This window comes from Rhineura floridana, chromosome 15, assembly GCF_030035675.1.
Source record: "Rhineura floridana isolate rRhiFlo1 chromosome 15, rRhiFlo1.hap2, whole genome shotgun sequence".
In the NCBI taxonomy this organism is placed as follows: Eukaryota; Metazoa; Chordata; class Lepidosauria; order Squamata; family Rhineuridae; genus Rhineura; species Rhineura floridana.
This window is the reverse complement of record NC_084494.1, coordinates 15,295,272-15,310,786: the sequence shown is the minus strand read 5'-3', so window position 1 is coordinate 15,310,786 and position 15,515 is coordinate 15,295,272. Positions and strand designations below refer to the sequence as shown.

At 45.0% G+C, this 15,515-nt stretch overlaps 1 protein-coding gene across 2 annotated transcripts in view; it reads right to left on the bottom strand.

Annotated features, from left to right (window-relative positions):
* Positions 1–6,118: 6,118 nt before the first annotated feature.
* Positions 6,119–15,515, bottom strand: part of EXTL1 (exostosin like glycosyltransferase 1) — a 90,283-nt gene continuing 80,886 nt past the window's right edge. Inside the window, exons 8-11 of one of the 2 annotated variants that reach the window (XM_061597149.1) lie at positions 14,932–15,018; positions 9,477–9,637; positions 7,961–8,132; positions 6,119–6,680 (exon numbers count right to left, since the gene is read on the bottom strand). In XM_061597149.1, the coding sequence (XP_061453133.1) occupies positions 6,492–6,680; positions 7,961–8,132; positions 9,477–9,637; positions 14,932–15,018 (609 nt within the window). In that variant the 3' untranslated portion in view covers positions 6,119–6,491. The remainder of the gene's footprint in view (positions 6,681–7,960; positions 8,133–9,476; positions 9,638–14,931; positions 15,019–15,515) is intronic. The other variant, XM_061597148.1, reaches the window with a different exon arrangement.

Here is a 15,515-nt window from a genome sequence, read left to right as displayed (position 1 = left end):
TTGGGGAGAGCCCTGGCAGAGTGGTGAACCCCTTCCTATCTCTGTACACCTCTGGCCGTAGACTTGACTTGCCATTTAAATTGCCCTGAAGTGCTCTGGAAAACGAGACTTGCTTCACAAAAATGTTTTGTTAAGCTTTTAACAATGGGCGAATTCCAGTGTTGTTTGCACAGTGGGACTTCATCCTTCTTTCCTACCTCATTGGATTCTTTCCCAAACAGTACCCCAACCTTGTGGAGCAGATTTTGTAGGGCTGGAAGAAAAGAAAGGGGAATTGTTGTGCAAGCCTGTTCCACAGAAGGTGTTTCATGCAAAACAGTACTTTTAATTTTTATGTGCTGTTATGCTGATCTGAGGCAATAGGAAGAGGGCAAGGAAGCTGTCCTAAGCAATTTTTATTAAGAGTAGCCCTTAAACAAAATCAAAAGGACTCTGCTCTTAAGCCTTTGACAGCAGTCTCGCACACAGAAAGGCCCTATTGGCACTGTGCATTTAAAGCAGTATCCTACCACTTTAAGCTGTCATGGCTTCTTCCGTAGACTTCTGGGAACTGTAGTTTATTAAGGATGTTGACAGTTGTTAGGAGACCCCCTTTCCCCTTCACAGAGCTACAGTTCTAGGAGTAGGTTGACAATCTCTTCCCAGGGAATTCTGGGAATTGGAGCTCTGTGAGGGGAACAGGGGGTCTCTTAACAACACTTGGCATCCTTCACAAACTTCAGTTCCCAGAATTCTGAGGGGGAAGCTGTGATTCCTTAAAGTGGTAGGATACTGCTTTAAATGTACAGTGCACATGGAGCCAATGATAAGAGCCGGTGAGGCTCAGATTAGCATGGAGTTACGTTGTAGAAAAAAACCTCACCTGCTTGATTTATTTTCTTGTAAACAGCTTAGAGGTTTTATTACAAGCAAGTGGTGTATAAAATTTGTTAAGTAAATAAAAGATCTGATGTAGGGAAAGCCTCACCAGCATGATGATGGCTGGAGTGGTGGGGAAAGCCTCACCTGTTTAATTTTGAGCTGCCGTTAATGGCTCAGCAGCCCCGTCGGTGGTGGTAGGGAAGTGAGCAGCACCGGACATCCTTGGGCAGCTGCTGAGATTCCATTGCTCTCACACGGCCCATTGCCGACCCTGGCCATAGAGTCACGCTGGATTATTGTGGGAAATTAAAATGGCAGGTGGCCTTGCGTTCACCTATCATAGAGAGCAACACTAGTGCTGCTTCCAGCACCAGGTAAGCCACTCTGGGACAGGTGGATACCCAAGGGCAATTGCTCGGGGTGGGGGCTGAAACTGCAGCTAGCCCTGGTTTAGGAAGCAAACAGGCTACAAGAATCACGGGTATGTCTTTGCAAAAAAAAAAAAAAAACCCTGGTGTTGCAGACAGCCTAACATAGGTCACTGACGAACCACTAGATAGCGCTAGAGTTTTACCTTAAACTCGGGTGGCACAAAGACCCATGACGTTTCCTCTTGATCTTTTCAATGCTCTCTTTTGGGCAAGGTGCTACTTGGATTAGGAGCCAGCTTCTCCCTGTAGTGACCTGGTCAATAATGAATGCCATGTAGTGATGGATAACTCCCCACTAGTCTGTTTCTGTTCAGCTACAATTAGATTTAGGTACCATGGGTGGTGTTCAGTGCTAGTCTACTCAGAGTAGACCCACTGACATTAGGAAGCTGCCTTATACAGAGGTCCATCTAGCTCGGTACTTTCTACAGCTGACTGGTGGTGGCTGTCCAGGGTTTCGGGTAGAGTTGCACATAAGCAGCTCCACAATCTGGGGGATCGGCATCAGTTCTTTGTCTCTTTGTAAATGAAACAGTAGGACTCTTGGTTGATTGATTCAGTGCTGATGTTTGCCAATTTTGGACTCTGCGCTTAATCGTTTTATGCAGAGCAGTGAATTTTAGTGACAGCTAAGCTATTGGGTGGGGATTCCCAAGTTGGTCTGCAAGCTCCAGTGGGGGTCTGTGGATTTGTGGTTGAAAATGGGAGACAGCACATCCATCGCACTGAATATTTATTGATTTTAATTGATTTTTTATGGCTTATTTCTTATATTGCATTGCAGTTTGAATTCTGTGGAACTACAATTGCTACAAACAGAAAACAATCATGAAGTGGTCCACCAAGACCTTCATGACTTTTCAAGCAGTCTGGTGGAGGGGGGGTTGGGGAACCACTTCATTAGGGCCATGGGGCACTGCCCCATCAACCTCAGTCTGTCCCCGCCTGCATTCAGCCAAGTCCTACTCAGCGTAGACCCACTGAAATAAATGAACTTAAGTTAGTCATGTCTGTTAACTTCAATGGTTCTACTCCTTTGAATACCACCCAAAGAACTATAAAAAGGAAACGCCAGGGCCTTGAAGTTGCCCACTAACAGCACCTGGACAGCGCACTGTGTGGCTCATAGGTCACCTGGTCACAGTCTTCCACACTGTGGTGACATTTATTGTATTTAAATCATAGTAATTCTTTCCAAATTTGCACACATTTTGTACACATTTGCACACATATGCAAACTTTATGCAAATCAGTTTCCTATTTTCACCTGTGATGCATATATGGTCACCATGCACTTACCTTATCTTCTTAGGCGCTATCAGAGAGCTTAATCTGAATGCTGAATAAAGACTGCTGAATCTAGCTTTTCTTGATGCAAAATTTGAGCCCACACAGTGCAAAAGTGTGTAGTCTTGGGCACAGGATGCTAAACAAAGGGAGTGCTTGGTGTTTGAACCAACTGTCTGTTTTTGTTTGTTTGAGGTGAAATGGATCCTCCATTGATATCTACACTCTACCTCAATTTTTTTTTTGCCTTAACAAAGATCCCACCATTGCTCTCAAAGCAATGAAAAAATAAGAATGACTACATCCTGTGTTCTATTATCATCGTCTCTTGCATTATTTAACGTTTAATGTTCTAAACCGCCCAGAGCGCTTTGGCTATGGGGCGGTATATAAATGCAATAAATAAATAAGTTTTCTTTGTTTCCTAAGGAAAAAGAGCTGGTTTTCACTATAAATCTTCAACCCATTAAATTGCACATTTGTGTAAATATTGACTAAAAATTCCTTGAAGCAAGTGGCAGTCCCAACTTTTTTAAAAGCATACACAGCCCTAGGTCTAATCCTCCCTGCCTTAATACCTAATTGTGAAAGATTGGCTTCCGTCAGTTAAAAATTATAAAGGGATGAAATACATGGATGTGGGGAATGTTTCGGAACAGCGTCCAAACCCCCACCAGGAAGCACTTGTGCCAAGGAATTATTTATGGCTCCCTTCTCTTCCTCAACCTTCATCCCCATCTTTATAAGCATGTCATTTTTCGCAGCCTTTTGCCAGGAGAATATTCACCACAAATCCCTTCCCCAAAGCTTCATTAGTCTTTTGGCAGACATAATAGCAGCTTCTCCTTATGCTGGCCCCCCTCTCCGAATCTCATTTTATCCCTTTGCCGGAGAGGAAGCCTGGATCAAATCACTGACTTGGAAACTCTGCAGTCGACTAGATTCTCTTTAGCCAACTGTTATGAGCCCCATGGAGAGATCTTGGCAGCACTCTGGTCTGGGATCCAGAGGACAGGCCCAGTGGTCTGGGAGGGAGGGATGAGGATGCCGGGGAGGGGCCAAGTGATCTGCCCACCAATTGACCCGCCCATGAGGTGTCAGCTGACATGGTTGAAGGGGTTGAGTTGCCACACAGTCCCTTTATCCTACTTCCAGCTGTCATTCCACCTCCCAGCCAGCCCCATGGTACTGACCTGCCTCCACCACAGAAGATGCCGAAGATGGAGTCCAGTGATGATCTGGCTGTCTCTACCTCCATTGCCACAGATATGCTGGAGGCTGCGCAGGCATAGACTGAGCCCATTAATCAGCTCACCCCGTTTGCTTGTCCAGTCCAGAGTCAGGAGACAAGTTCCGTTCAGGTAGCCATGCCCGCTCCCGTCTGTCATTAGGGGAACTCACATTAAATGTTGCAACAACATCTTTGCTTGTAGTGCGTTGCAGTGACCTTAACTGTGTGTGAACTATAATCTATGGTTCCTGTGCTAAATTGTGGATGAATGCCACTGGCAATTACTGAGCTGAGAGTCTCGAGTCTGAATCTGCTGCAGGGAGCCAGGACACCAACTGTCATCTTCTAACTTGAAATTTCACTCCTGTGCAAATCAGATCAGGTGGAATAGGAAGCATGAAGCATTTCTGTGCCTCAGGTAGAACATCCAAACAGCACATTCTCCTCCCTGATAATTAACATCCAGCAGGAAGTTCTATGCAAGCCTTATCCAAAGCAACAGTTCAATGGAGCTTGCACAGGAGAATTGCCTGGTAGGGATGGAGGGGAAATTCGATTCTGTAAACTTACCAAATTCACACTTTCCAAAACAATATGCAAAACTAAACAGAGCCACCCTTCTGAATTCGTACTTTCCCGAACTTTGCAATGCTGTTCTCCAGCCAAGCAATGTGTACAAACGTGCAACTTACAGTAAAGTGTGCTTAAACATACATATATTCTTGAAAATAACATAACAAAAACACATTATAGTAGGGGAAATTGCTTGCAAAAATGTGTGCATTTGTCAAAACTGCATACAAAAACTTGTTTATTAGGAGAAATTCAAACTAAAATGCTCAAGAATTTTCATAAGGATTTTAAAAAAAATGTGGAGAACTGAATTTAAGATTGGGGAAATGAAAAACGTAAAGAACTGAAAATTTACAGATTTGTTCATCCCTACTGCCTGGTGGATTTTGCCCCTAGTGGGCCAGAAGGGTTGTTAATTGGCTGGGATTGGGATCAACCTGCCCTGTTCCTGTTGGATTTGCAGTCAAAGCTTTTAAATGCACCGAGTTAAAAACAGTTGCCTGCTCATTCCTGCAGATCAGCTTTCCCCAGCCTGCCCACCAGATGTTGCTGGACTACAACCAGTGGTGGCTGGTGTCTCCACGTCAAGTGGGCCAATGGAATCTGCTCTGGGTTTTAGCCGAAAGCATCTTGGACAGCTCCTTGAAAGTCCAGACTCAAACCGGGAGCGGATTCCACTGCCCCACTGATAGGGAGATACCAGCTGTCACTGATATGCAACTCCCATCATCCCTGATTATTAGCCATGGTGGCTGGGGCTGAGCGGAGTTGAAGTCCAAAGCATGTGGCAGGCACCAGTGGGTAAGACTGCTGTAGATTAAACTCCTGTTAAAATGGACAGCTACAGTAGCTGGTTTGAAAGTTGGTAACCAAATTACATCACCTTAGATACTGATGTTTGCAAAGGTTTCCTTCGCCTGCTTGCCTGTTAGTGTTAAAGCAGAAGCAGCAAAGAATGTATGCAACCAGTGAGGATAAAACTATAATTCTGCCCCTAATAAACCCTAAGGGACATGGGTGGAAACAGATTCTCATTATGAAGTTAGTTACTAAAAAAACAAACTCCCCTCACTTTTGCGTATGCTATTAAACAGAAGTTTAGCAGATGGAACGTATTCTCACTATATCTGCATGCTGGGAAGAGCTTCACCTATTGAATTTCTGCCTGTTATGAAGCTCTTAAAGGCAAAAAAAATGCCCTGTGTATGATTGCCACCCTTTCTTTTTCAAAATCTGAAGATCTCTCAATGAGTGTGCCCGACCATGTACAAAGCACATTTTCCCTGCGCAGGAGGATGTTGTATTTTTAAGGGCAAAGAGCATCTGCAGAGTGCCTTTTCTTACTGAGGGTAACCAGCGTCAAAAAAAATACTCCTGCTCAAGTCACAAAGGGGCAGAGAGTGCTTGGACCCTTACATTTACTGATTGGCCCCTTAGTCACTGTTTTCAGACAGCCACTTTGGAGGGGCAAGATTTGGCTAAAACTGCATGGATCAAAGAGGAAACTAGCAGACTTGATGCTTCCCCCTCCCTCCCCCTACAGTATATATATATATATTTTTAAACAGCATCTTCTGAAAAGTAAGGAAATAACCCAAAAAATGAGCACACACACTTTTCTCTGCCTTAGTCTCCTACTTTTTCTGCCAACTGGCCAGAAGGATGACACTGTAGATCAGGCCAATAAATTTCGAACCAGGATAGCAGCAGAGATATGTGGGGAAAAATGCTGACAAATCTATCTGAAGTGAGGACAATGAAAAGAGGCCTGTTAAAGGCAATCAGAGAGAGAGACATTTCCTGCAAACCTTTATTTGTACTGGTAAAACCCAATAAAGACTGGAAATTCATCTGGCATCTCCACGGCTACCAGCAAGGTGAGAGCATTCCACCTTTCACTATCCAAAGTTAGAAGGCTCCGGGCGTAGTGCCCCACATAGGGAGTGAAGTCTGCTTCCCTACCATATTACCAACTGCATGGGTCCCAACTCAGCAACAAATCTGTGCCATGATGCTGCAGTACTCCCAGTGTCCAGCAGGGAGAGGGCTGTTTCTGCTGGTGCTCCTTCCTCAGTATTTTTTTCTCCCGGAGAGTAGCAGTTTCCTCCTTAGTCTCTCTCTAGATGCCGGTATTTTTTCCGTAGCACAGACACCTGGTCTTTGAAGAGCATGGGGTCCAGGCGGAACTGGGAGTGCACCAGAGGCATGTACCCAAACCAGGCTACAAACTGGTTGACACACTCCTGGCGCTGAGAGAAATGAAGGTTCCCATTGGATGGGGGAGCGCTCTTCAACAGCTACAGGGAAACAAAGGAAGGCAACGGGGGGCAGGGGAAGAGTTCAGACATATTGCCGTGAATTAAACCCGAAGAAGTGTGTTACATTTAGCAGCTGTGCAAAGTTAGTGGCTTCTCCCTCTGCAGTTCCTATGGGGATTTCACACAGCGTATCATGTCAGAATATGTGTCTGTCTAGCTTAGGGATGAGAGCAAAGTTTGATATTTTATTTGCATTTTAATGAGAAATGATGTAGTTTGCACATCTCAAGCCAGTAAGTGAACTGAAACACAGCTATCATGCAAAATTTGCACTTCCCTGAATTTTGAGATGGAATTCTCCAACCAAACAATGTGCACAAATACATAGAATGGGGGAAGTGTGCAGAAAGATCTGTCAATTTCACTTCTTTCTGTTTCTCATTTTTCCAGTCTTAAATTCACTTCTCCAAATTTCTGCATCAATTTGCATTTTTTTTTAAAAAATGCTAATGAAAATTCCAACTTTTAGCACAAATTTCTCCTAATAAACACATTTTTGTAGGCAGTTTTGACTAATGTACACAGTTTTGCGAGCCATTTCTTATCAGATGATGCATTTTTGCGTGTTGTTTTCACCCACATATTCATTCTCATGCACACTTTCCCCTCATATATGCATTTTTGTAAACATTGTTTGGTGGATGAACAGCATCACAAAATCCAAATAAGTTTGAATTTTGAAGGATAGCTGTGATTTGGTTCTCATATTGTTTTGGAAAATGCTAATTTGATAGATTCGGCTTGAAATGCAAACTGAATCGAATTTCTCGCCCATCCCTAATATGAACATAATATACAAAAATGCAACATATTAGGGGAAATTGATTGGGGAAATGTGTATGTTAGTCAAAACTGCACAAAAATGTGTTTATTAGGAAAAATAATAAACTTAGCATGCTAACCGCACTAATATGCTGATGAATTTTCATGAGATTTTTCTTTTTTAAATTGCTGAGGAAATGCTTGGAACTGAGAGCACCAAGATTGGCAGATATGTCCATCCCTACTCTAGTCCAGCATCATGTCCCCTGAGTCCCAGCAGCTTCCCAGAGTCTCAAGCAGACAAAAGCCTTTCCCCCCCATCACCTGGCACCTGATTCTTCCCAAATCTGGTCCCCTCCAGATGTTTTGGACTACAACTCCCATCAGTCAGTATGCTGGAAAAGCTGGCCTAACATAAGGCTTCAAGGGCCCCAATGGCTATTGGGGGAGGGGAATGATGTGCAAATGATCCACACTGTCCTGTCTAAACCCTGTACCTGCTGAGGGGGAGTATCTCGGTGCTGTTTCCTCTGGGTCACTTTGATGGGAGGTAGCTTGGTGACAGTGGAAACCAGGAAGTTCATCAATATGTCCTCACAGTTGGCAATCTGATCGATGAGGCTCCTTAGTCTAGCAGGCAAATAATTGGTGAAGAGGCTGTGATAATACCTGTGGGTGGGTGGGTGGGTGGGTGGGGGAAATGGAAGGGGCAGGGAAGCAGTGGGAAAGGAGAAACAGGCATATTAGTGGCTTATCCTATGACTGTACAGGGAGTCAGTTGGTCTAGTAGGGACAGTGGTCGCTGGTGCCCATGGAGAATGGTGGGGAGGAAGGCAGGGAGCCCAACAGTAGGCGGAGCCAGGGCCAATGACAGGCAGAGCCTACTAATTCTAGTTCTGTCCCTGTCCTCCTCCCTGCTGAGTTCTACAAGGGGTAACACTGAGACCAAAGAGGAGGAAGCTGACAGAGCCACTCCTTGCGCTGGTTGTAAGTAAGAAGACAGGCAGATGAGGGTCGGACGAGAGCAAACTTATAGATCAGGTTCTGCTGAGTATAGAGGAGACTTTAAATCCTAGCACCCAAATCAAGGCACAGAACAATGGACCACAGTCCCCACTTGCTGGCGTCCTTCCTTTGAAGTGCATGAGTTAAACGCCTGTTACAAACCCACACCTTAAAGCATCCTTGCATAATATGCCTTAATCTCCCAATGAAGCAGGAGACTTGGCTGTCAATGGCTCCTCCCACCTTTTCGTTAATGTTTTGCAGTTGAGGGTCCACCACAGAAAGGGCCCTCACGCCATGTGGCCCCCTGCTTAATATAACCTTTGAAGACGGGAGTATTCAGGGAAGGGTGCCAGAAGATGATCTTGCTTGATGGGTAGACCCTAGGATATTCCTGCTTCATCACGCCCTTTCTTAATCATTCATTACAAACATATACACCTTTATTAAACACATACAAACACAAACAGACAGACACACTTATAATAATGGGAAACTCAGTTTGGTCACATCCACACTATACCTTTAAAGCACTTTCCCAAAGAATCCTGGGCTACAATTCCCAACTCCCTTCTCAAACTACAGTTCACGGGATTCTTTAGGGGAAGTCATATGCTTTAAATGTATCATGTGGATGTGATCTTTTTCAAGTGTGGATCCTTACGCACCCAAAATTACACTCTAGTGTACCTGCACAAGAGGAATCAGAAGGTTTGGGGGAACTCTGAAGTTTGCAGATATATATATGAGAAATATCCCAACAAGTGAGGTGGGGCGGAACCTAAAACAGCCCAATGAGGACTGAGCATGCTCAATGGCCATCGAATGTTGGGTAACTATTGCAAGGGGGTGGAGGGGGAAAAAACCGAGAAAACCAGGAGGAGAAGGAGAGTAGAATGGAGTACACTGGAAGAGGGCACGGTTGACTGGTTGGAACCCTGAGTAGGAGCACACTATAACATTTTGTTGCAGGTCCTTCTCGATAATGATAACTGAGGAAGGGGATACCTGTGATAGAACGCAGCCGCAGTGAGAACCATGGAGAACTCATTGGTCCATTTTGAGGTGTAGCTCCATTGGCCCTTGTTGGCATCCCAGAAGTGGCTGCGCATAGGGAAGCCAACAATCCTCTCGGGGAAACTCCTCCACACCACAAAGGCAAAGTCAACCTGGAGAGTCAGGAAGACAGAAGGAAGAGGATAACAAACTACACCATTCCTCAAAGAAAGGCAAACTGCTTCCCATCCCATCATCCCTCTTCCAGCACTTTTAAGTAGGCTGTGGACCTACAACAGTCAATACAACCATGCAAATAAAAGCATATGGTATACACATCCTGGGATTGTCCCACTTCAGAATTCAGGTGGTCGTGCTGGGGAATTCTGTTTTTGAAAGATGCTCCTTAATAAGAACTCCCTGCACGCAGAAAGATAGGTGAAAGGATTCAAGCTTAGCTTTCTCCTTGAAATGCTAGCTTTCCATATGCAGGGGATTTCTTAAGTGGGAGAGCATTTAAACATATGATTCCCCCCACTTATGAGGAACATATGAAGCTATTTTATACTGAGCTATACTAACTCCTTCTGGCCCAGAATTGTCTTCTCCCACTGGCAGAGACTCTTCAGGGCCTCACGCCAAGGGCTTTCCCAGCTCAGAGATCCTTGTAATGGGACAGGCTCTGAGACCAGGCCTCGGATCTTCTGTATGCAAAGCATGACTCCTACCTCTGAGTTATGGCCTCTTCATTTTCAAGTGGCACAGTCCCCACAAGGGCTATCCCATTCAAATACACCTGTAAGATCCTTGTAGAGAGGATAATACAAGATGCAATTGCATACTTAGGAATATAAGACAAGCCCTGCTGGATCAGGCTAAAAGCCCATCTAGTCCAGCATCCTGTTCTCAGTGGCCAACCAGATGCCCATTACAGAAAGCCCACAAGCAGGACCTGAATACAAGAGCAACTCTCCCCACTTGTGACTCCCAGCAACTGGTCTTCAGAGGCACACAGCCTCCTACAGTGCAGAACATATTTATTTATTTTATTATTTATTTATTGGATGTATATCCCACCCTTTCTCCCAGTAGGAGCCCAGGGCACCATAGCTGTCATGGCTAGTAGCCACTGATAGCCTTGCCCTCCATGAATTTATCTGACCCTCTTTTAACACCTTCCAAGTTGGTGACCATTGAATACTTCTTGAGCAATTGCTTGTTTGAGATGTGACCTTCAAGGCAACTTGCCTTCTTTGCCCTGGGAAAAGTCGGCACGCCTGTATATAAAAGAACAACAAAACCTTTTGCCCCACCTCAAGTTATCTGCTCCTCTAAGCCCTGTTTGAGACAAAGGAACTTCTCCCTTGCTCACCACTCCCTAAAACAATTACAGGCAAGAGCCTCAAATGGCGTAGGGCACCTGCTTTGGATGCAGATGGTCCCAGGTTCAATCCCCAGCATCTTCAGGTAGGATTGGAAGACAGACTCTTGCCTGAAACCCTGGAGAGCTGCTGCCAGTCAGTGTGGACAATACTGAGCTAGAAGGACCAATGGTCTGACTTGGTATAAGGTAGCTCCTATGTTCCTATCACACATCCAAGGCCACCCTTGCCTAGCATCAAATCCCTTCCAGTCTCCATCCAGATAACCAACTCTGGCCTGGCATTTGAACAGAAGGCTTTGGACTGACCGACCGACCGACCGACCATCCATCGAAGCATCCATCCATCTCCTGCCTTTCTTTCTTTCATAAAGCATCATACATGTGGTTCCCAGGCGGTCTCCCATCCAGGCACTGACCAGACCCAGACCAGCTTAGCTTCAGCAAGGTTGTGACCTTGTGTGCCTTCAGACCATACCCTGGGATGAAGCCTAGGCTGTGCAGCAACAAAGGCAGGTCATAAACAAGGAGGTAGCATAGTGTCAACTGAGCATCCCCAGAGGTCTCTTCTGTGCCTGGCCCAGTCCTGAGGAGTGTGCAAGATTTGGTGCCCAGATGGCAGAGGTTGATCTGAGCCAAGGCGCAGGAGGAGGAATTAGCCCCAGGACCTGTTACCAATGCTGGAGCTCAACCCTGGAATTGTTATTTATTGATGTTTTTATTTAGCATACATGCATCCTGCTTTACAGCCCTCAAAAGGCTCTCACAGTGGCTCGCAAAACATGTGCAAAATACAATCACATTCAACTACAGTATAAAGAACCATGGCCAGCCCTGCCATTAGGCGGAGTGAGGCAGCTGCCTCACCCAGGAGATACTGGATGTCATGAGAGGGCTGAAAATGGTTTGTTATTCAATTAATTGTTGTATTTTTTTACTGCCAGGGAGGGAAGGAAGGGGAGAGGAGGTTGCATGGGGTTTTTGTGTAGAAATGGGTGACTCTGGCAAATTTGGTTTCTATCAGTTACTTGTATTTCCACTCTTAAGTTCAGTTCTCCACAGTTCCACATCAGTTTGCACATTTTAAAAATCAAGTCCTCATGAAAATTCATTAGCATTTTACTACTAATCTCTCCTCATACACATATTTGAATGCAATTCTGCCTAACATACATTTTTTCAAAGCAATTTCCTCTTATATAACACATTTTTGTATACTATTTTCACTGATGCATTTCAATGCACACTTTTACCTCTAGTATGTGCATTTTGTGCACATTACTTGGCTGGAGAATGACATTGCAAAATACAGAAAAGTGCCAATTTCAAAGGATGGCTGAGCTTCACTTTCTGTGTTGTTTTAGGAAAGTGCAAATTAGGTAAATTTGCTGTTAGATGCAAGCTGAATTGAATTTCCCCCCCATCCCTACTCATGTGCCAAATTAATGTGCCTGGCCTTGTGCCCGTTATTCATCTTGACCTGGTGGCAGCAGTGGGAGGGAGCACTGTTTGCTGCTCCACCTCAGATAGCTAAATGTCTTTGACTAGCCCTGTCGGGATCAGAAATAACATAGTGCCCAGATGGTGCAGGTTGATGCAAGCACCCTTTCCTGTTCTCATCTTTGGGCTTACCTGATGTTGCCAGGCAGCAGGCTCCCTGCAAAGGATCTCTGCGGGAAGGGAGTGGGGGAGTGAGCTGAAGGCAAGATACCTAAGAGATCACAGCTCAAACAGCTGGTTCTCCTGATCAGATGGTGGATGTTCAACCTGTCCTGGATGGGGTTGCACTCCCCCTGAAGGAACAGGTTCGTAGTTTGGGAGTTCTTTTAGAACCATCCCTGTCACTAGAGGCACAGGTAGCCTCGGTGGCACGGAGTGCTTTTTACCAACTTCGGCTGGTGGCCCAACTACGCCCTTATCTGGAGAAGGATAACCTGGCTTCAGTTGTCCATGCACTGGTAACCTCTAAACTGGACTACTGCAATGCACTCTACGTGGGGCTGCCTTTGAAGACGGTTTGGAAACTACAGCTTGTGCAAAATGCAGCGGCCAGACTGTTAACAGGGACCAGGCGGTCTGAACATATAACACTGATTCTGGCCCGCTTGCACTGGCTGCCGATATGTTTCTGGGCCCGATTCAAGGTGCTGGTTTTAACTTATAAAGCCTTACACAGCTTGGGACCACTATACCTGATGGAACGCCTCTCCCGATATGAACCTACCCGTACGCTCCACTCAACATCAAAGGCCCTCCTCCGGGTGCCTACTCAGAGAGAAGCCCGGAGGGTGACAACGAGAAAGAGGGCCTTTTCAGTGGTGGCCCCCGAACTATGGAATGCCCTTCCTGATGAGGTTCGCCTGGCGCCAACATTACTATCTTTTCGGCGTCAGGGAAAAACCTTCCTCTTCTCCCAGGCATTTTAAACATTTTAAACATGTTAAACATTTTAAACATTTAAACATCTAAATTATTTAATATGTTGACATTTTAATTATCTTAACGCTTTAACATTCTTACTAATTTTACATCTTAACATCTTAATATTTTAGTATTGAGTTTTGCAGTTAGTTATGTGTTTAGTTATGTTTATATTTTTGTTTTAATTAATTCATTTTTAACTTGTGTTATATGTGGCTTTTTACTTGTATTTCAGATGTTTATTTGTTGTGAACCGCCCAGAGAGCTTCGGCTATGGGGCGGTATAGAAATTTAATAAATAAATAAATAAATCATCCAAAAAGTATTCAGTGGCCACCAACTTGGATAGCTTTAAAAGAGGATTAGACAAATGCATGGAGGATATGGCTATGGATGTCTGCTAGCCACGATGGATATGTACTATCTCCACTGTTACGAGGCAGAATGCCTCTGAGTGCCAGTTGCTGGAAATCACAAGTGGACAGAATTGCTATTGCACTCAGGTCCTGCTTGTGGGCTTCTCACAGGAATCCTATGCAATGTTATACAGCTGGACACCAGCCATTGGATTGTTGTTGTTGTTATGTGCCTTCAAGTCAATTTCAACATATGGCGACCCTGTGAATCAGCAACCTCCAATAGGATCTGTCATGAACCACCCTGTTCAGATCTTGTAAGTTCAGGTCTGTGGCTTCCTTTGTGGAATTAATCCATCTCTCGTTTGGCCTTCCTCTTTTTCTACTCCCTTCTGTTTTTCCCAGCATTACTGTCTTTTCTAGTGAATCATGTCTTCTCATTATGTGTCCAAAGTATGATAACCTCAGTTCCATCATTTTAGCTTCTAGTGACAGTTCTGGTTTATTATTATTTGTCTTTTTCACAGTCTATGATGTGCGCAAAGCTCTCCTCCAACACCACATTTCAAATGATTTTTAATTAGTCCAATGTTCTGCCCATGAGTTATTGGGCCCAATTCAAGGTGTTAGTGCTAGCATATAAAGCCCTAAACAGCTCGGGACCCAAGTATCTAAAAGAGTGCCTTCCCCAGTATCAACCCCCTCGGATCCTACAAGTGGCAGATGAGGCCTTGTTGGTGTTGCAGCCATTGGGGGCTGCCTGGTTGGCGCTAACCTGTGACAGGGCCTCTTCAGGGTTGGTTCCCCATTTGTGTAATTCCCTCCCCAGTGAGGTGTGTCTGTCTCTGTCACTATTGACTTTCAGGAGCAATTTGAAAACATTCATGTTTGCCCAGGCATTTGATAGCTGAAGGGGACTGTTCTTGGCAACCCAGAGATTATTGGATGAAATAATGTTTTTAGCTGTGACTGTGTTCTAGAATGCTTTTAACTAATTGTGTTCTAGATTGTTTTTAATTATTTTTAGAATGCTTTTCTTTTTCTTATTGTTCAATAGTTTTTGCTGATATGTTTGCCACTGGGGCTCCAGAAAGGTAGGATATAAATTTAATAAACAAATTCTACCCCAAGAAATCAGTAGTCTTTAAGCTTTGCAGGGCCACCTTTAAAAGGACCCCTGATCTAGACTTCCCACCAAGGGTGAAATAGTTGCTATGCCCTGTTAACATACCCAAGCTCCATCCCAGAAATGGTTGCCTTTTGGCACATCCATATGTTCTGGTTAAAGGGCCCTAGAGTACTGCCTCACCTCGCTGGTCGAGAGGCTGGTGTGTTCATCCAGGCTCAGCACCGCATCTGTCCCAATGGCTGAGTAAGGCAAAAACCGGTCACTGACCTTCAGCAGAAAAGAGGAGACACAAAAGGGGCATGAATGGAAAAACCTTCCCTCTCACAATCACACAGCAGTTGCCACCCAGTATGGAAAGGTGAACAGAGACTCAGAAGCCTCACCTCTTTCCACCCTCTTTAAAGCGGGGGGGGGGGCAGTGGATCTGGCCAGTGGTCTGGATCCTGACCTCATACACCCTGCAGGCCACAGGTGGGTGGGGCTGACATCACAATGATGCCAGGTGACCTGTTTTTGCCCACATGAATAATCAGCTGATTGTCAGGGCTTCATACCTCCACGCATGACGCTATGGAAGCCCCAACATCCAGCTGATTGGCCCAGCTGTAGGGCAGGTGGGCGTGGCTTGGCCAGAACAGCCTGTTGGGCCAAATGGAAGGCCTGACAGACTTAATTTGACTTGCAGACTGAGGGTTCCCCACCACTACAGAATAGCCGTAGATGAGACCACCCAATAACCTGGGCTGCGTGTAAAAGGCACTATG